The following is an 18,292-nucleotide window of genomic DNA, read 5'->3' on the forward strand; positions in this document are numbered from 1 at the left end:
ACACTGGGATGATGTCATTGCCGAACGTGCTTTCTGTGCATCCCAGCAACACACGTGGCATGAGCATGTGTCTCAGCCTCATCACTTGGGCACAGTATGCTTCACGCTTCAATGCCTTTCGCATAAACATGCGCTACCAGGCAGGGCAAAGTCCATGCATACGGCAGACACGATCCATGCTTGGCCGCAGGCATTACTGCTGGCGGAAGCACAACGATGCAGCTGAGGCATTCAGCCGAGAAATTTGATCCTGCCTCACCACTATCGTTCGAAGGATGTCACCTTCACAGACTTTAGAGACCGGTAGGCGTATGAACACGATCGCTTCAGAACCATGTAAAACGAGGTATGACAGTCGCCAAGCAGGCGCTCAGCCCTATAGCTCCCTCATCATGCTGCCTACCTGAGCTCTTGACATTGCATTCTACTGTCTGCAGCCTCAAACAACGGCACGCTCCTCGCCGCTATAGAGAAGACTCCCTCCCGCTTCTACCATCATCATGCCCACACCTCGCACAGCCTTCATATCCGGCCCCCTCGACGTCTCCCACGCCTACTTCACCGCTCACTACACCCCCCTCATCTCCTCCGCCATCGAACGCGGCGACTCCTTCGTTCTAGGCCCCGTCTCCGGCATCGATACTCTCGCCCTTGAGTACCTCCTCTCCCATAACCTCTCCACTGGGCGAATAAAGATCTATATGGCGTCCTGGGAGATCGCCAGTCGCCCGTCTTTCGTGAAGGAGATACGGGAGAATTTGGGGAAAGAGGGAGTGGTAGTGGCCAAGACGAAGGAGGGAGGGGATGTAACGACGACGCAAGGAAGAGACGCGGCTATGACAAGGGGGAGTGAGTATGATATCTTGAGGTTTAGGACGGAGGGGGAGTGTAAGAGGGGGTATGGAGTGAGGTGGAGGGCGAGGGTTAGTAATACGGAGAGGAATTGGAGGAGGAGGAGGAGGAGGAGGGATGGTAATGATAATGACGATGAGGGTGATGTGGTGTATGTGAGGCATTTGAGTTCTGAGGAGGTTAATGAGAGAAGAGGAAGGGAAGGTGACGGGGTACCTGAGTGTGATGGGATGTGCTGGGGACATCGGGATGTTGTGGAGGAGAGAGATGTGTTGGGAGTGGAGGAGGTTTGGGGGTTTGGGAATGATGGGGTGAGGATGAGCTGAAAAACCACGTCGCCGCGTACACTCGGACAATCCGCGGTTCTGGGGTTCGGAAACGATGAGTGTCAAGAGAGTTGGAAGGCCGCGAGGAGGTGCTATAGCGATCTGAAGCATCACAATGCTATCGCTTCGCTTGCTCCCACTTGAACAGCAGGAGTAATTCGCCCTTGCCCTGGTGTGCAGTCCATGACCGGGGAGAAGCATGGCATTTCGACGCTGGCAGACGCGCACAGTCCACTGCCTGATGCCGATAACCTTATCGGAAGCCCATGACATCGAGTCAGGACACCGCTAGCCCGGTAATAAGAGACCTCAATGTGGTACGAGCAGGTAACGATATTGGACAACCTCTCACTCAGTCAAGGAGCTGGCATCAGGAAAAATATCATATGTTCACAAGAAGTCCCGGCAAACTCCGGATTCTCGATATCCTGCCTCTTCGAGATACTGGGATTAAGCACGCCAAGCTCACGGACTCCGCGATGTATACAGGACACAGCCTTGAACTGACTCCATTCGGACAGTGCTAGGCGGCATTAATAGAGGCGTGATGCACTGTCAGGCCTCAGTCACTTGCTTGGTCAGGTACCAGGTATGCCCAAACCAGGGAATATGCCTTTGGGCGGAGAATACTTCCTGTCTCGTACAGCAGACGGTCATGTTCTCCGCCGATAGAAGCAGGCTCGAGTGAGTCGAGTAGGACGATTGCCATATGACAGACCGGCATCAGCATCCGCACAAGGCTGTAAACAGAAGAGGCAGGCCAGTGCAACACGGTTGCCTTGATAACATGGGTGCTAGTTCCGGTCCAAGCAGGCGCAGGAGCCACCTGGAGAGTGGCGTATATCATTGTGTCGATGGTAGCGACTACCGCCAATCACTTTGCAAGAGCCGCGACGAATTGCAGATCGTGCGTAACGACGGGGAAAGAATGACCGTGGTGCCCTGCGACTCCTTCAGTTAGCCACATCTACGTCCAGAACAACATACCCGGTCCGCAACTGTTCTCATTGCTGGACAAGTATTCACCACAACATCTACGCCAATTGCTCCGACCTCACCATCTCAATCATCGAGCATCATTGCGACGCATTTTCATTAAGCATCACCAAGCCAAGAGCATCGCGACGCACTCGCCATCAACAGATTCCTCTATATCCCAGGACAAGCCCCCTCTTTCACATCACAATGACAAGCCGCATCGCCTTACCAGAGCTCGGCCGCGGAGATGATGATATCGGCAGCATCATGGCAGGTGCACCAGCCTCAAACTTCAATCTACTCAAGAAACTCCTCCTGCTTGGCTCCACCAACACAATCGCCTGTCGAGTCACCGACACCGACGACGACACCGACCACATCTCTCGCTTCCTCATCCGACTACACCACACATGCCCGAACATTAGCGAATTCAGAATCCACCTTGACATAGACTACCGCGTGAACGTTGAATGCTTCGCGGCTGAGCAGTTTAGGGGTATCTTGCAGTGGCAGAAACTGAAGAAGGTGGTGGTCGAGGTGTCGAAGTGTCAGCAGGGGCCTGGTCAATTGAGTTGTGCTTCGGATGAGCAGGTCGTGCGTTTGAGGGAGAAGATTGTGATGGTTTTGCAGGCTGAGATGATGAGGAGGGGGATGAGAGTGAGTATTACCGCGCCTGGAGAGGAAATTAGTTGTCCGCGGATCAAGTTGTTGAATTTGAGAGAGGAGCATGGGAGGTGGGTTAGAGCGCAGCGGATTAGGGAGGAGATGATGTAGGGGTGGGAACTTGCTTCATCGTGGTTGGCATGTGGGAGAAGTGACCCCAATCAACTCCTTCGCCCTTCTCTCAAACTTCACACATTGCTCCATCGCAAGTGCGATTGTGGTTGTCTTTTGCTTGCGGCCGATTGCTTTCATCACGCAATTCTTCTGAGAACCGGATCTAGTCCCTTCTCCTAGTCGCAGACCGTCCAGTCCCTATCGACCCATGGGCGAAATCACATCCAAACAGGCCGCAACTCCAGGCCGCCATCCTCGGCGCCTCGCATCAAACCTACTCCGAAGCAACCTCTATCCTCTACGGTAAGAACACCATCATGGCATTCGAAGAGCGTGAGTTGCCACCGTCTCTCAAAACGATTGGCACATCGCTTCAGCACATCCGCAGAGTCGATCTCCATTATATCAGCACAAAACTCCACTTCAAGAAGCTTCTCACGCTGCTGAAAGGGGCTGAGAGGCTGGAGGTTCCTGACATGAACCAGGAAACCCTTCGCTTCACGCCCGAGGAGCTGGCCGAAATACCAGGGCCGTTCATGAGAGCGCTGCATAAGGCTCGAGGAAAGATCATGGACTATGACATGAAGAAGATGCTGGATGTTCTGGTCATTCAGGCCCAGCTTTGCTGGGCGAATGAGACCAATCGGGCGGAGTGGCACCCACTTGTTTGGAAGAGTGTAGTTTATGAGAGGAGATTCAAGCAGTTGATTGAGGCGACTTTGAAGTAGTACGACGTACAGAAGAGATGGCCGCCTCACTCGAGAAGTAACACCGACTATGACATGCCGAGAGTGCTTCGAGCGCTTTGGACGAAGCGAAGTTTGTCGAAGCGATGCGACTCGCGCTAGGGGTCGAACGCTTCTACCTTGCAAGTAGTCGATATGCCGTGTTGTAGCTATCGTAGCGTTTGAATGACACTTGAGGTCTAGTACGGCAGCCACCTCTTTGGTCAGGAACCCTTGGCCGTAATGACAAGCATGTGGCGGAGTCGAATGTGGGCTCTGGCATCTGTCAATGAATGTAGAATACTAGGTAGTGTGTTGCAATTGAGACCTACAGCTGCAAGACTACCTTCCTCAGCGCAATACCGACAAGAATTCTCTCCCCGAATGCCAACCTCACCTGATTCACTTCAAGGTAGCGCCAACCAACTCCTTCACCTTCTTCCCATAAAACTCTGTCTCAAGTTTGGCCTTCTCCCAAAAGTTCTCTGTCGGCACCTTCAAATTGTGATTCACGGCGACATAGACCACCAAGACATCCAAAACATCCTTCACCTTGTATCCAGGCTCCCGTTTGCGATTCTTATGCAAACACCGGAATAGTGGCCCGACGGTCTTGGCCAGACTCTCAGCAGTCCGTTTAAAGCGCACGTGGTGGTGGATCTCGAGTCATTGCAACATTACTGCGCCCTTGAGAAGCGTGAAAAACTTCTGGGTCTGAGTGTTGGTGAGAAGACTGCCAGCCCAAAGGGTGCGAATATGCTTGATCGAGGGCCCGATGGCTTCCAGAAAGGGGGCTAGCATGCATTCGTTGGGCCCGAAGATGTTGTTGCCGTAAAGGATCGAAGTGGCCTCACTCCGGACTTGTTGGCAGGTGCGCAGGATCGCGGTGTGTACAACGGGCGTCGCCCAGAATGCTCGTCCCAGGATGAAGGGATCATCGTTCTCGAGTATCAGGGAGTACACTCGGTTCCTGAGCTCAGGTGGGAGGTCCATGAAGCGGAATGGCTTCTCCGTTGCTATCTCGGCAGCTGTGTTTGTCATGTTTGCTGGTGAGACAATGTATTCTGCTCTGACAAGGACTTTCTTGCTGATAGTGTCGCGGTGCTGGGTGAGATCGGTATTTTGATGGATGTGGATGAAGTCTGGGCAGGAAAGAAGATCGAGAACACAATTCTCGTTGTTGACCTGACGGCAAGTGCGGAGGATGGCAGCCTGGATGGTTGTGATACAAAGAGGTCCAACATCGTGGGAAGAGATCTCGACATTGGTGTCGTTTTCGAGGAGCATCGAGTAGATCCTGTTCTTCAGCTCCGGGGGGGGGGGTCCATGAAGCGGAATGGCTTCTCGGCTGTTGCGTCTGTCATGATTGTAGTTGATGGTTTCATGATCTTGTTGTCGTTCGTCAGTGTTCTGGTAGCTACGATGGTTATCGTGACTGAGTGTGGTTTGTGGGTGGAGTCGTCTGGTGATCGATGCTGATCTGAAGCTGAAGAAGTGTGCCGTGGAAGACATATATCAGTGATCCAGGCAATAAAACCTCAGAATTTCAATTCATTGGTGACGACACATTGATTGTTCGAGTCCAATGGCATTCATTTCCTGTGAGCAGCAAATTCACTTCAAGGTGTCGTAGCAGATCGACCTGCTACCGTCGCAGAACGTCGAGTAAAGGCGTGCCGGCTCGCAAATACGCGCTCTATCGCGTGAAGCAATTTCATTGGGTCGAGAATGCTATCATTAGGCTAGACGGCTGCGAAAGCGCTGAGCGAAGGTCATCGGAGACCCGCCACTTTGAAGTGCATCCACCATCGTTCGCAATTCCCATATCTCTCGTGTTGACCGACCTCTGGATCCTCTCTACTCGCTGCGTGTAGTTGCATCTTGAATGCCCCGGAAAGATTATCACTCCGGAGTGGCTCCGATCAGCTCTTTGGCCTGCTTCTCATACTCTCCAGCTTCCTGTAGTTCTGCTGTCGTGTACAACCTTGATGGCGTCATGGCAATAACGTCCAGAATGTACTTCATGTTGTACCCCGTCATTCGTGATCGAGCCTTGTGCATCGCCCGCACCCTTGGGCCCATGGCTGCAGCAAGCTGTGCCGCCCCGAAACTACGCCTCGCGTTGCACCCGATGTCGAGCTTCTGGAGAGAGATAGCCGGCTTGAGCAAGACGAGTGACTTCTGCAGATGGATCTTGGTGTTGGCGTAGCGAACCTGAACCTGACGAAGGTGCTTGACGTTGCGACCTATCTGTTCGAGCAGACGTCGGAGCGCGATATCGGACCAAGTGTCGAAAGTGTTATTGGCGTAGAGTATTGATACTGCCTCATTATGTACCTGACTGCAGATGCGAAGAATGGCTGGTTGAATCGAGTTTTCCTGTGCTATTGGGCGTGAGCCAGAGCCGGGGCGGGTATAGCTCTGGATGTTGATAGGCTTGTCATTCACGAGCAAAAGAGTGTAGATCTTGTTCTTGAGCTCCGGTGACAGATCGATGGACCGGAATGGCTTATGTGCGGCTGATCCTGTCTGAGCGGCTACAAGCGCTGTCAGCACTGCGTACAACCGCGGAGATCAAGCTGATGCCGGAGCATACCTTGCGCTGATGCAGCCACAGTACCTGTCATTTCGGTTACTCTGATTGGTGATGATGGTGGTAGTAGTTGTTGGTGATGGACTCGTTGGTGATGGACTCGTTGGTGATGGTGGCGGTCGTTGGTGAAGGTGAATATTGTTGAAGGTCGTTGTTGTTGACGGTGGTCATGCGGTGATGGGTGGTGATGTTGAAGGGATGGATGGAGTCAAGCTGATTTAATGGTGACTATAAGGCGCAAACAGACGCCGTGAGCTTGTGATCACACCACTAAAGCTCATGCTCAGTAGCCTCACTTCAACCTCACTTCGCCGGAACGCCCGCACGCTCCATCACAACATCCTCCAGCCGCCAATGCAGATCCAAACATTCTCAATCTTCCATCCAGTCACCAGCCAAAGTCACCAATCAGGAATCAACGCATTGACTTGCCTCGAGCCCCCTCTTTTTATCGCTCTTGCACCCTCCGCACCCACCACGGGCAACTTCTCCACACCCTTCTTCTTCATCGCATCCGGCACAAGCTTCGGATCAAGTAGGCCAGCTTGCACAAGCACACTTGCCTGATCCCAGTAGATGTGCTCGCTTTCCAGCTTCGAGCCTCGCACGTGGAATATGCTTACGATAACAATCTCAATCCGCTTATTCGTGGGCGGTACGCCGGGAAGTAGCCAGGGGATTTCAACGGTGTGGGTCAAAGCCACAAAGATCTCATCGCAAACCCGGCCTGTGCCAATCGTTCGTGATAGAAGGCGCAGTGAGACGTTCGTAGCTTGCGGTATGGGCGTGAAGAAGTTCTCGTAGAAATCTGTCAAGTCTTCCATACCAACACCCCCTGTCAGGGTTGGGGTATGTATGACATGCGCATATGGTCTTGTCTGCTTCATGGCTCGTCCCTGTTGGCCAGAGTGTAAATACGTCGCCTGCGTGTCCCGGACGGCCTCGATGTCGTTCTCTAGCCGGAAGCCTTTTCTGACCGTGGCGATCGAGCGTGTAAAGGCTACCCCATCTGCAACAGGATCGTACTCCTCCAGGTCAGATTCTGCGAAGCCGGGTTGAACGCCAGAGTAGGTGTAAGCCTTGAAAGCTAAGTGAAGCCATTCACCATAGCCTACACCAGGATCGATTCGTTTCTGTACGGTCTTGGCTTTGCCTTGGATTCCAAGGACTTCAGGGTGCTTTTGAACGCCAATCTTCGTACCGGCAAGATGGACCAGGACCTGTATCGATGCCGGGAATTTAGTGTGTACCGAGGGTATCCGGGACGGGTAGTATGCCACCACTGCACATAGCTTAGGATGATTTGGCTTGGTGTGCCCTTCCAGTGCTAGAGAGGCGGCGTCCCCGTATGCTGGAATTGATCAGACTACTTTCGAGGTATATTCGGGTTGTTTGCATAGCATTACCTACGATAGCATAGTACTCCGAGACACCAAATGCGTCACCCACGGCATGCAGACGATGGATGAAGTCCCATCCGCCTTTCAGTAAGGGAACATATTTGACAAAGAAGCCTTCTTCAACCCATCTCTTCTGAGTCTCCTCATCGAAATCTTCGGTCTCGGCAGCAAGAATGACATTGGCGCTCTTGCTTCTGTTCAGGACGTTGAAGAAGTTGTTCTCCTGGCTGTTGAGCCATGGCGTGCTAAAGGCTGACATCTTGAGCTGTGACTAGCAAGCGAAGTGGTGGACATGGTGAAGAAGATCATGGGGGATTCCTGGCTGGTGACTTTCTCAAGCGATGATGTTGTTCCCGGTTTCACTCCCCTGCAAGTGTTCCGATCGTGGTGATGTCGCACGAGCTCTTGGCAGTGATGTCACGATCGCGTGGAAGCACGCGTCACCCGGGACACGAGATTGCCACGAGACCAGTCCTATCTTTAGCCTCGATAAACCGTCGCCACAAACAACACTGCCACCAGGAGATCAGGCTTCGGCCTCATACACCACCGCCAACATGCCTCTCGGCTTCGAGCGCCTCAACGAGCGCAGCCAACGCCCTAACCCACTTATCAATTTCATCAAACCCCTCGACACTCCACACAAGAAGACATCCGAAGAGTTCCTCTCCCGTATCGCAGCACAATGCTATCCCATCATGAAGAAGCACCACATCTCCGTCATGGCCTTGGAGGAGTACGAGCCGAACCCAGAATTCCTCGGGCGCAACTTCAACGCCGGCGAAGTCATACAGCTCGTGCTCAAGGACAAACAGGGTAGATGGTTGAGCATGGAGTTCGTGCAGATGGTCATGATGCATGAGCTGGCGCATTGCAAGCAGATGAATCACAGCCGGTCCTTTTGGGGTGTCAGGAACGAGTATGCGAAGCAGATGGAGGAGCTGTGGGCGCAGAAGTATATGGGCGAGGGCATGTGGGGTCGAGGTAGAGGTCTGGAGACAGGGGAGTGGCTTAATGCCGCTGCACCGGATAACAGTCCAATACCGGAGCATTTGTGTGGTGGGAGCTATAGGCGGCGAGGCAAGAAGCGGAAGCGCGGTCAGCAGGGTGGCAGTGATGAGCCGGAGAAGCTGAGCTATGCCGAGAGACAGCAGAAGAGGATTGCAAGGAAATTCGGCAAGCATGGCGTGTCGATGGAAGGGCAATCACTAGGCGACGATGAACTGTTGAGAGGTGCATTGGAGACCATGAATGGAGGCAAGAGAGGGACCGGCAAGCCGAGAGTGGCCAACAGCAAACGTGGGAGAGAGCTCCGAGCTGCGGCCGCTTTGGCAAGGTTCGACCAGGAGAAGAGCAAGCCACCTGAGAAGACGCCAGATCTCGAGGACGATCTGGACTCCGAGACTGAGTCAGAGTGGGAAGGCGATGACGACGGAGACGCTGTGGTTATTAGCGATGGCCACGGGCATGATCTCGTCAAGGTCTGCGGTGAGGGAGAAGATGAAGAGGAAGACGCAGGCAGGGAAATGGATGAGCTGCGGATGCTCAGTGCAGGGGCGAAAGGCAAGATTGGCACGAAGCAAGCCTCTGGCCGCGGAAAAGCTCCCCCGATGAAAGGTCAAGCTGGATACGAAGACTCAGAGACCGAGAGCGAAGCTGACGACGATCCTGTCGAGAGCGCTCCGGATGGCGATAGCCAAAGCTTCCTGGGAGATCCCGAGGTTACCAGTGAAGCGGACAGGTCACAGCCAGCACCTCCCTCACACCCCAGCGAAGTCGCCAACGACAGTCTACCTGCATCTCAAGTGGAGTTGCTGCGTGAATTGGACAATGGAGATGAACAGAACACTTCAGAAGCCGAGAGCGCAGCGCCTACGGACCAGACCACGAACAATACTCGTCAGGGAACAGCCGCCCAACCACAAGCATGTCCCATCTGCTCCCTGGAGAACGAAGCTGGTGCGCCTACCTGTATGGCATGCTCAAACGTCCTACGACCGAAGCTCGTACCCAATAGCTGGCGCTGCAAGAGTGACACTTGCAAGGAGAGCACATACATCAACGCTGGCGATGTCGGGCGATGTGGCTTGTGTGGAGCGCAGAAGCCGAAGATGATGGACTCGACGTCTAGCGGAAATGGAAGTGACAGGCCCATGGGGTTTACACGACCTGAAGTGCTACGATGGGATTAGAAGCGGGTCAGAGGCAGTCATGGAAAACAGCACGTGATGAATACCGATGCCGTAGTAATGTTTATGCTGATGATGAAACGTAGAGATACCCGGAATACTGTAGATTAGCCACTCTGCACCGTTGACCATGTGTCCGAGGGCCGGTATCAAAACACGCTGCCGCTCTCGACATTCGCAGCATATCGCTAACAAGATACTCCTGGGACTATCAAATTGGGCACAGCGAAGCGCCTCCCTCGATCGCGCTGCCACATTCTCTACGAAGCGATCGCGCGCCATTGAGTCCGAGCCAAGGCGTCGATATTGGTGCTATACCGAAGCGCTCGGCAGCAACCAACTATTCGCCATCTGCGCCAAGTGGAGCTCACACACCCTCACAAGGAGCGCCACAGCGGCTTTATAAGGGTTTGTAAGCTGTTGGAGCAAGCGCCTAACCTGGAGAATATCATGTTGTGTGGTAGAAATGTGGACGAGTACAGCTCGGAGAATGCGCAGAAGCTAGCAGAGGTGCTTGGTCCACTCGTCAAGACCTTACACAAGAGCCGGGGCTACATCAAGGATCAGAAGTCGAGACCTGCCATGGACATCGTGGGTCCTTTCAAGCACCACGAGCACCTTTGCTTTGGTATGGATCCTGAGGCCAATGAGGCCAAGGCGCAGGCGTACATCAAGGAGGTCAAAGACATCATTGCTGCTACTCTGGAGGAGTAGGTCGAGCATTTAGCAGACTTGAACTTCGGTGCCGCTACTCCATGGGTGCACTGGTCTACAGATGAGCCAGCAGGCCGTAGATCACGACGACATTGGAATCGTACAGCTCGAGAGGAAGAAGCGTTCTCTGGGCACGACTCTGAAGCGTTGGCGAGCGTCAGCCCCTTGGGTCAGGTGCAGTCGAGAATGCGTACCGAGTGGACCGGGAGGTTGTCTGTGGCGTTGATATCTTAGCGGAAGGTCACAGTCTACAGCATAGATTCAATCAACATCCCCTAGACGTTGTTCAGCCCAGACAGCGGACAGCTTCTCCTAACAACGAAAGATTAGAACGTTCACAACATTTGCTCAACGCCTTCTCTCCGTTACATACTAGTCCACCAAGCGACTGGTGTGCCTCTAATTAACGTCACGCACTTGTGCGTCTTGGGAGCACGTTCACTTAGGATTTCCTGCAGCTCCGCATACCGTGTTCAGACTCCATTGCTAGGTAGTTCTCCTGAGAAACGCATGATTGACACGTTCGCAATAATGGCTCACCGCTACCTCGATTGTAGGCGAGTTTACCATGCAGCTGGTCTGCTCCCAATGACCACCAGGTACTTACTTGTAGCTGCGCGTGTCAGTCATCATCCAAACTCATCGAATGCTCGTCACATGTATAGTACTGGATTGTTCTTTCCAATTTTGTGACAAGCCACCCCAATCGCAGCAGGAAAGTACGACGTCAATTCCCAATCGTACCAACATGCTGCTTACACGTTGTATGCACGTCACCCATCTTAGATGTGATGTGCTCTGTGCTAGATAGATCCGATGGCCGCACGCAAGGACGACACCAGTACGCTCCTCCGGCCCGCCTGGCTCCATGCCTCTGTGCATAGCGCTCACCAATTCATCTCATCCGTTGCAATAGAGCGATGGCGATGACAGTGTTAGCTTGCTCGCCTTTTGTTGGACAAGAGAATCTCAAAGAAAGACCCACACTACGGAAGTATCCGTAACAGCCGACCAAGATCATAAGGGAAAAAACGACCCGAATTGGCGTGGTACATGCAGGCATCGTCAAAACATCTATGCAATTTTTGTCCAGAAATGCGGTTGGGGAAAGGTCAAGTTTCGAAAGCTATCATGTACGAAAAGTGCACAGAGAAAGGTACTGCACACAACAGGATGCAACCTAGAGAGAAAGCTTCCAACTTTGCCTTCACCTCGACACTGGAACTCCCCATGGTACCGTGCTGGATCTGTCTTGTACCATGATGCCGAACGCCTCCCTCCCTGTGCCGTGATGCAAAATGCTGGGGGTCTATGCAAGCAGCATATATATACACGCGTCGTTGCTTCATCAAGCGAAGGCGTTTACATGATACCCCTATAAAATCGTTAGCTTTTTTCTTCGAGAGCACGGTGGACAAGGGGAGACGGGCCAGTACTTCTCACAGCCGAACGTGGCTGCGGTGTCCACTTTCCACATGTCGTTGTATGCGGTGAAAAGGAACATGTCCTTGTCGAACTTGGACTTCAAACTAGAGATGGCAGCGGCCTGGTTCTCCTTGGATGGAACAGCGGAACCGTTTGGCGAGCCCTGCGATGGCCAGCCAGTCTCGGTGATAACGACACGCTTGCCACCGCACGCATTAGCAACACGCTGGGCCTGGTCCTTGACGAAGTCACCGGCTTGCTCGGCGGTCTTGCCACCGTCGAAGAAAGCGTGGCAGTTGGCAGCGGCGTAGTCGGAAGCCTGGCAGAGACCGGGGTTGGCAATTATGGCGACGAAGGTGTCAACGGTGACGATGTTGCCAGAGTAGCCGGCTGCCTTGAAGATACCACGAGCGGTGTTGATGGCAGCAACGACCTCGTCGACAGAGGCACCGCCACTGTTTACGAGCTCGTTACCGATGCTGATGGTGTCCACACGGTCCCAAGATCCCTTGGCCTGCTTGATCAGGGTGCTGGCTTCGGTCTGTAGGTTCTTGATGTCGAAGACACCGAGGAAGAGCTTGGCGTTGCAAGCAGCGAGAACGTTGGCGACTTGGTTGCAGTCAGAGCCGTAGAGACGGATCAGGTCGTAGCCAGTGAGCTTGGAGAGATCGCGCTTCACATCCTCCGCGGACTTGCAAGTGTGGTCTGCGTTGTAGGGAGAGTATGTGATACCCCGGCCAGAGCCGGAGCTGGAGCCACCGGATGGAGCAGAGTGTGCAGGTGCAGCTGGAGCCTTTGGCGTATCCTTGGGTGGAGTGTGTGCTGGTGCTGCTGGAGCCTTTGGTTGCTCGGCCGGGGCGTGGTAAGCTGGTGGAGCGGCACCAGCTGGGGGACCAGTGGAGATTGGCTTGCCGTTGCTGTCGACGTAGACGACAACGTCTGGTGCGGTGGCGGTCACGTACTGGAGGTAATCTGTTAGCCGTGTTCCTCATCTGCATCCTTCACGGAGATATTCTTACCGACACCTCAGTGTGGTTGACGACGTTGTCGCCTCTCTTCTTGTGCTCATGGCGGTGTCCATGTCTGATGTGGGCGCTGGCGCTCGCGGCGAGGGTCAAGCCCGTAAGGAAAAGTCCGGCTTTCATATTTGCGGTAGGATGATGGGGAGCCTGTTGATCTGAATCGGGCCAGCCGACGTTAGTCTCTAGTCGAGGATGGTGTGTGGTGTGTGTGGATGTTGCTCGGGTGCAGTGTGAAGTGAAGGTGCTTTTCGGCAGACAATGGCTGAATAGGAGAATTGACGAGCTGTTGTTCAATCAAAGGCATCCATTGTGCACGCGTGCTTTCATGTGGGAGATTGCGTGGACGGCGGAGAGGCGCATGAAAGGTGCGAGAGGCGACGATGACGAGACGCGGATCGCGTGATTCAGGTGGCGGTACTGACTGTTTATGCTGTGCTGCGGTGTGGAATGCTGGATCGCTTGGGCTTTTGTTTCAAGGAATGCTGCAAGGTGGATGAGCGAGCGTGTGGCAGATGTGTATGCCGGGGTGGGTATAATGAGTGTGGGTGTTGCCAATCGATCGCAGCTCCAGGCGCAGTAGAGACGGTCTGTACGATATGTGGTGTGGTGGTGTTGAGGTGAAGTTGGGAAAAGACGAGCGACGGGGAAAGAGCGACAGGGTGGTGGTGTACCTCGTATGGCGGAGCAGTAAATTACGGCTCGGGAAGGAGCGTCACAGCTTTTCAACGGCTTCTGATCCATCCACTTAGCTCTCGTACCTGAGCACGCTGAGAAGGCGGCTGCAGGAACACGGCTGGGCCAAACTGTTTCGAGCGGCCTATCACAGGATTCACAGCCAAGCGAAGCAGCTCTGGCGTATAAGCTTCACCGTTTCAGAGGGGATAGCCGCCAATCCGCTTGCATCCCTTTGAAATTTGCTCGACCAGACTCAGCGCCCGAGTGCAGCCTCCAAACACGGGCTTAAGCTGCATACCTAGACCTCACAAATTTGCCTGTGCCCGTCTGACGGTAGTGAAGAAGAACAACGTTCAAAACTTAGACAGGGCCTCCGCACTGACTTTGGCCGAGAGCAGGTGTCCGTCTCCCGCAGTCATGAAATGTCACGCATGGTAGCCTGTAGGGCGACATCTTGCACCGCCAAACACAGCGCCCTGATCAGTGATGATGAGACACGAAGGTCTGGCCCGTCTGGGCCTTGCAGAAACACACTCACTCCACAGTGTCCACACAGGGGCTTCCCCCGTATTTCGACCAGCATGTGCACAGTGCACCAACGTCCACCGCCCGTTTCTGCTGTCCGGAGAACACTGATCTCAGCATCTCTTCATCATTGCAACCACTCTCCATGACTTTCACTGTTCCGAAGCGCTTCGTCCTCTTCACTACGGACGCGTCTACTCGAATCCGTCGGCGTGCTGATGCGATGCATGCTAAGCAGCAAACGCATGAGGTGTCGCACGCGTGGTACCACTAATAACAGCTCACTCGTCCGAGTCCAGCATCAATACACACCCTCCATCATCACCATCACACAGCCGTTCCAATCTCTGGTGAGTCCCCAAAGCACATCGCCATCATGGCACCTGGCTATCGTGCACCCTTCGATCCACCAGCACTCTCTACCGCCCTCCGGAACTCCTGCTCTTCCCACTCGCTGAGCGTCACATTCACTGCCGCAGCATTCTCCTCCAGATACTTGACACGCTTCGTGCCAGGAATTGGCATGAAGTCTTGACTGCAACACATGTCAGCGTTAGAAACATCACCATGACTGGTCGAACCCACCCTTGAGCCAAGACCCACGCAAGCGACAATTGGCCCGGCGTACACCCCTTCTTGGAAGCCATGGCGCCCAACTTCTCCACCAGCTGCAGGTTCGAGCCAAAGTTCTCTTCCGAGAAGCGAGCATGGTTGAACCTGCTGTCCTTCTCATCCAAGTCTTTGCGACTCTTCATTGTGCCGGTGAGGAAGCCACGGCCGAGTGGGCTGTATGCCACCATCTTGACACCCAATTCTCTTGCAGTTTTGAGAAACTCGGTCTGCTCCGACTCGATCTCTAACGCAAAGGGCGAAGACTCCATCTGAGCAGCCGCGATTGGGTGTATCTTGTATGCTCTCCTCAAAGTGGCTGCGGAGCACTCCGACAGGCCAAGGTATCGGATCTTTCCCTCCTTCTTCAGATCGACCATAGCTTGGACTGTTTCTTCGATCGGGACTTTGTTGTCGACGCGATGTTGGTAGTAGAGGTCGATCTGGTCGATTCCGAGGCGTTGGAGACTCTCATTGCAGGCTTGGTGAACCCATTCTCTGTCTCCACGGACAGCAGGCGTGCCGTCGGGGGCCCTAGAACAGACATGTCAGCTGAAAGACTGAACCAAAGCAGGACAAGCTCTTCGTGCAGGATACAACTGTTGCCGCTTTGTGGAGTGTGGCAGCCTCCTACTCAGAACCCTCACTCACCCCCTCCCCTCCACGAAACAACTTCACAACCCCTTCCACCGACTGAGACATACCTCAAATTCCCAAACTTGGTCGCCAGGAAGATTTCCTTACGCCTACCCGTATCCTTGAACCACTTGCCAATCAGCCTCTCATTCGTGTGAGGGCCATAAATGTCCGAGGTATCCCAAAAGGTAATTCCCAGATCAGCGGCTTTCGTCAACACCTTCGCAGACTCCTCATCATCGTACCCGCCGTAGGAAGTGTAGCCGAAGGACATGCCCATGCAACCCAAGCCTTGGGCAGAGACATTGTCGTCGCCGATCTTGCGTTCGGGGTATTTTGCTGACATTGTGGTAGGCTGTGATGTTGGTGTTGGCGCTGGTGAGTTGTTAGGAGAGTTTTGTTAGGAAAGAGATGGTAGGACCATGCAGGAAGGCATTGATTGAGGGCAGCGTCAACTTCAATGTTCTTGAGAGCTATTGCGTACCACCTGCATTATGTCTATCTTCGTGCACCCTACCCCTCCTTCTGGGTTATCAACAATCGACGTCGCGTATTGACAAGAATGACCTGCTGTATCGCCATTGTAGCTGCAGGAACAAGCCTCGAAGAACCCAAGGCGATGGCATTGGTGTTTTCGATGGAAGTGTCACAACGGCAGGATCGATCTGTATAGCTCGTGCTGCAACACACCATTGGAATTATCACTTCGAGATCATTATTTCCTCGCAATCAGTCATGGAGCAGATTGATATGACAATCGATGCCACAAAAACATCACCAATACCAGAGCTTGTTGACATGCGTCAGGTGCACCAACATGGAATTAGCTTCCCAATGAACGGCGACATCGCAAGACTTCGGCACAACAGGAATTGAGATGATCATGCCATCCACCATGATCAATCGTCCAGATCACAATCGACCATATTCTACTGATCACAGGAGTTAGCATTCACTATCCATTGATACGGTATCGCCTACACTTGCGTCCTTCAGCAACCCGGTCAAGTCATGCAAAATGCAAAAAAGAACAATCATCTCCGTTCGAATGGTACCACCCTTCGGGGCATGCCCGCCCATGTGCGAGCTGCACATGAGCAGCGAGACCCGATCGGGTGATTGTTCAATGTAGAGGTGCTTTCACTTGCGCCATTCGAGCGGAGACAACTGTCGAAGGGCATTGAAAGGCAAATGATGTATACACCTCCAGCAGAGGAGTGCACATGACAGAGTCGCCACTTGTGCAGTGAGTTGCAGACTGGCAGGCACGCTCCGGACGGAAGTCGGGAGGCAGCCACGTTGGGTGTCAGATTATAGCTTGATAAGACCGCGAGTCTGTCGTTGAGCTTCGAGACGAAAAGGCTGAGGATAGCCGGTGATGTACTGCGAGTGCGAAGAGTGATGTCGGAAAAGTGGCCTGAGTATCTCGTAGAGCCACGCTACTCCCAGTGCAGACGCTACAGTCGTGTCTGAGCTCCGCAGGCAGGGACATTTCTCGCACATCTTTCTCATCAGACTGCCCTTTCCTTCCTGATCAACAATACTTCGTACATGAGCTGTACTTCCTACCCTTACTCACGCGTCAACATCTCTGACTCTGCTGCCCAGCCGTCGACATCATGACATGCACGCGCTACTGCATCTCCAGCGGCTCTCCTGCGTCGGACGGACGACCACGCATCCCCATGAGTCGCGCAGTCGTGTTTCCCCTCGGGCGAACCAGCTCGGGGCTTCTTCTTCGTCCCCAACAACCACACTGATCCCGTACATGTATGCTGAAAGCACGTCCTGGTCACCAACATGGCAGAGAATATATCCGACACTGATCTCTACACCTACCTACTACACCGCAAGCGGTCAAACGACATAGGCCGGGACGAACGCATTGGAGCCGTGACTTGCATTTCAGGTCTTGTCGCCCTTCTGACTGCTCTCAGATCTCGCATTGAGTCGTTCTGTCGAACATATCCAGTCTTGTACAATGTCTTGCACAATATCTCAAGATGTTGCTATCTGCTCTCGGACCTGCAGTCGGACCTGAAAGATTTGCAATTGTTCTACGGGCGAGCCAGTCTAATTACAGCGGACTGGCTAGTCACTTCTTTTACTCACGCCATCGGCTTTCTAGACCAGCTTGAGACGGTCATGCGGAAACTCGCGGCATCGTACTCTGTATGGGACGAAATTAGTGTCGAGAACCATTTGGCCAAGATCGCAGTGCTTGATGAAAAGCTCAGCCTGCAGAGGATGGTCTGGCAGATGATGGTCGACATCCTGAGAAGGTTGGTCACCTCGAGCTACATTTCTCAGAAGTATGCTAACTTTGGAACAGTACGTCCGAGGGACCAGCGCGACTGATCGCATCTAGCCTCAACTATCAGCTCGGCCAACTCACGGCTAACGACATGGCACTGAAGCTACGGGTACGCACTATTGATCAACACATCAATCAACTCTCAGTCACGGCTTCCGCGAAGTCCTTGACACGCGGTGCGTCTCGTATCATGAACAATGAAATCCACGAGGACGAAGTCGGAGGACAGATCAAACCACACGGTTTCGTGTTGCCTCCACCTGACTTCCTACAAGACTTTGAGCGATCACAGGTGCAGCGACGAGCGTCAATGAGATCTGGCAGGATGTCGTTTCACAGTGCAATGATGGACACTCGCAATTGGACGGGACTTTCCAGCATCACACTGCAACAGCTTTCGACTGTGTCTGCTATTTCGCTACCTATCCGGATGTCTGACTTGGCACATGGACATTGGTATACTGAGTATATATGGCTGGATCAACCGCCCAGATCTACATTGCCGAAATCTACGACCGCTAGCAATCGTAAT

General features: G+C 53.4%; 10 protein-coding genes across 10 annotated transcripts; 5 read left to right on the forward strand and 5 right to left on the reverse strand.

Moving 5' to 3' along the window:
* Positions 1-500: 500 nt before the first annotated feature.
* CLAFUR5_13171 (uncharacterized protein) lies at positions 501-1,178 on the forward strand (the record flags this gene model as incomplete). The annotated part of the gene is made up of 1 exon (XM_047912319.1): positions 501-1,178. The coding sequence occupies one exon, from the start codon at positions 501-503 to the stop codon at positions 1,176-1,178; it is 678 nt and encodes a 225-aa protein (XP_047768473.1).
* Positions 1,179-2,363: 1,185 nt separating this feature from the next.
* CLAFUR5_13172 (uncharacterized protein) lies at positions 2,364-3,661 on the forward strand (the record flags this gene model as incomplete). Its single annotated transcript, XM_047912320.1, has 2 exons — positions 2,364-2,813; positions 3,101-3,661. The coding sequence occupies 2 exons, from the start codon at positions 2,364-2,366 to the stop codon at positions 3,659-3,661; spliced, it is 1,011 nt and encodes a 336-aa protein (XP_047768471.1).
* A 399-nt stretch (positions 3,662-4,060) lies between these two features.
* Positions 4,061-5,170, reverse strand: CLAFUR5_13173 (uncharacterized protein; the record flags this gene model as incomplete). The annotated part of the gene is made up of 2 exons (XM_047912321.1): positions 4,061-4,282; positions 4,340-5,170. 2 exons carry the CDS (start codon positions 5,168-5,170, stop codon positions 4,061-4,063), a joined length of 1,053 nt encoding a protein of 350 aa, XP_047768472.1.
* Positions 5,171-5,560: 390 nt separating this feature from the next.
* CLAFUR5_13174 (uncharacterized protein) lies at positions 5,561-6,285 on the reverse strand (the record flags this gene model as incomplete). The annotated part of the gene is made up of 2 exons (XM_047912322.1): positions 5,561-6,195; positions 6,255-6,285. The coding sequence occupies 2 exons, from the start codon at positions 6,283-6,285 to the stop codon at positions 5,561-5,563; spliced, it is 666 nt and encodes a 221-aa protein (XP_047768249.1).
* Positions 6,286-6,652: 367 nt separating this feature from the next.
* On the reverse strand, positions 6,653-7,910 carry CLAFUR5_13175 (uncharacterized protein; the record flags this gene model as incomplete). Its single annotated transcript, XM_047912323.1, has 2 exons — positions 6,653-7,602; positions 7,658-7,910. 2 exons carry the CDS (start codon positions 7,908-7,910, stop codon positions 6,653-6,655), a joined length of 1,203 nt encoding a protein of 400 aa, XP_047768250.1.
* Positions 7,911-8,208: 298 nt separating this feature from the next.
* Positions 8,209-9,843, forward strand: CLAFUR5_13176 (DNA-dependent metalloprotease WSS1; the record flags this gene model as incomplete). The annotated part of the gene is made up of 1 exon (XM_047912324.1): positions 8,209-9,843. The coding sequence occupies one exon, from the start codon at positions 8,209-8,211 to the stop codon at positions 9,841-9,843; it is 1,635 nt and encodes a 544-aa protein (XP_047768469.1).
* A 447-nt stretch (positions 9,844-10,290) lies between these two features.
* CLAFUR5_13177 (uncharacterized protein) lies at positions 10,291-10,554 on the forward strand (the record flags this gene model as incomplete). The annotated part of the gene is made up of 1 exon (XM_047912325.1): positions 10,291-10,554. The coding sequence occupies one exon, from the start codon at positions 10,291-10,293 to the stop codon at positions 10,552-10,554; it is 264 nt and encodes an 87-aa protein (XP_047768470.1).
* A 1,362-nt stretch (positions 10,555-11,916) lies between these two features.
* Positions 11,917-13,124, reverse strand: CLAFUR5_13178 (putative family 17 glucosidase SCW10; the record flags this gene model as incomplete). The annotated part of the gene is made up of 3 exons (XM_047912326.1): positions 11,917-11,929; positions 11,985-12,940; positions 12,999-13,124. 3 exons carry the CDS (start codon positions 13,122-13,124, stop codon positions 11,917-11,919), a joined length of 1,095 nt encoding a protein of 364 aa, XP_047768248.1.
* A 1,464-nt stretch (positions 13,125-14,588) lies between these two features.
* CLAFUR5_13179 (Aldo-keto reductase yakc [NADP(+)]) lies at positions 14,589-15,792 on the reverse strand (the record flags this gene model as incomplete). The annotated part of the gene is made up of 3 exons (XM_047912327.1): positions 14,589-14,736; positions 14,787-15,344; positions 15,515-15,792. 3 exons carry the CDS (start codon positions 15,790-15,792, stop codon positions 14,589-14,591), a joined length of 984 nt encoding a protein of 327 aa, XP_047768028.1.
* A 1,454-nt stretch (positions 15,793-17,246) lies between these two features.
* On the forward strand, positions 17,247-18,282 carry CLAFUR5_13180 (uncharacterized protein; the record flags this gene model as incomplete). Its single annotated transcript, XM_047912328.1, has 3 exons — positions 17,247-17,728; positions 17,779-18,052; positions 18,253-18,282. 3 exons carry the CDS (start codon positions 17,247-17,249, stop codon positions 18,280-18,282), a joined length of 786 nt encoding a protein of 261 aa, XP_047767739.1.
* Positions 18,283-18,292: the final 10 nt, after the last annotated feature.

The sequence above is a fragment of the Fulvia fulva genome, chromosome 11 (genome assembly GCF_020509005.1).
Source record: "Fulvia fulva chromosome 11, complete sequence".
Classification (NCBI taxonomy): Eukaryota; Fungi; Ascomycota; class Dothideomycetes; order Mycosphaerellales; family Mycosphaerellaceae; genus Fulvia; species Fulvia fulva.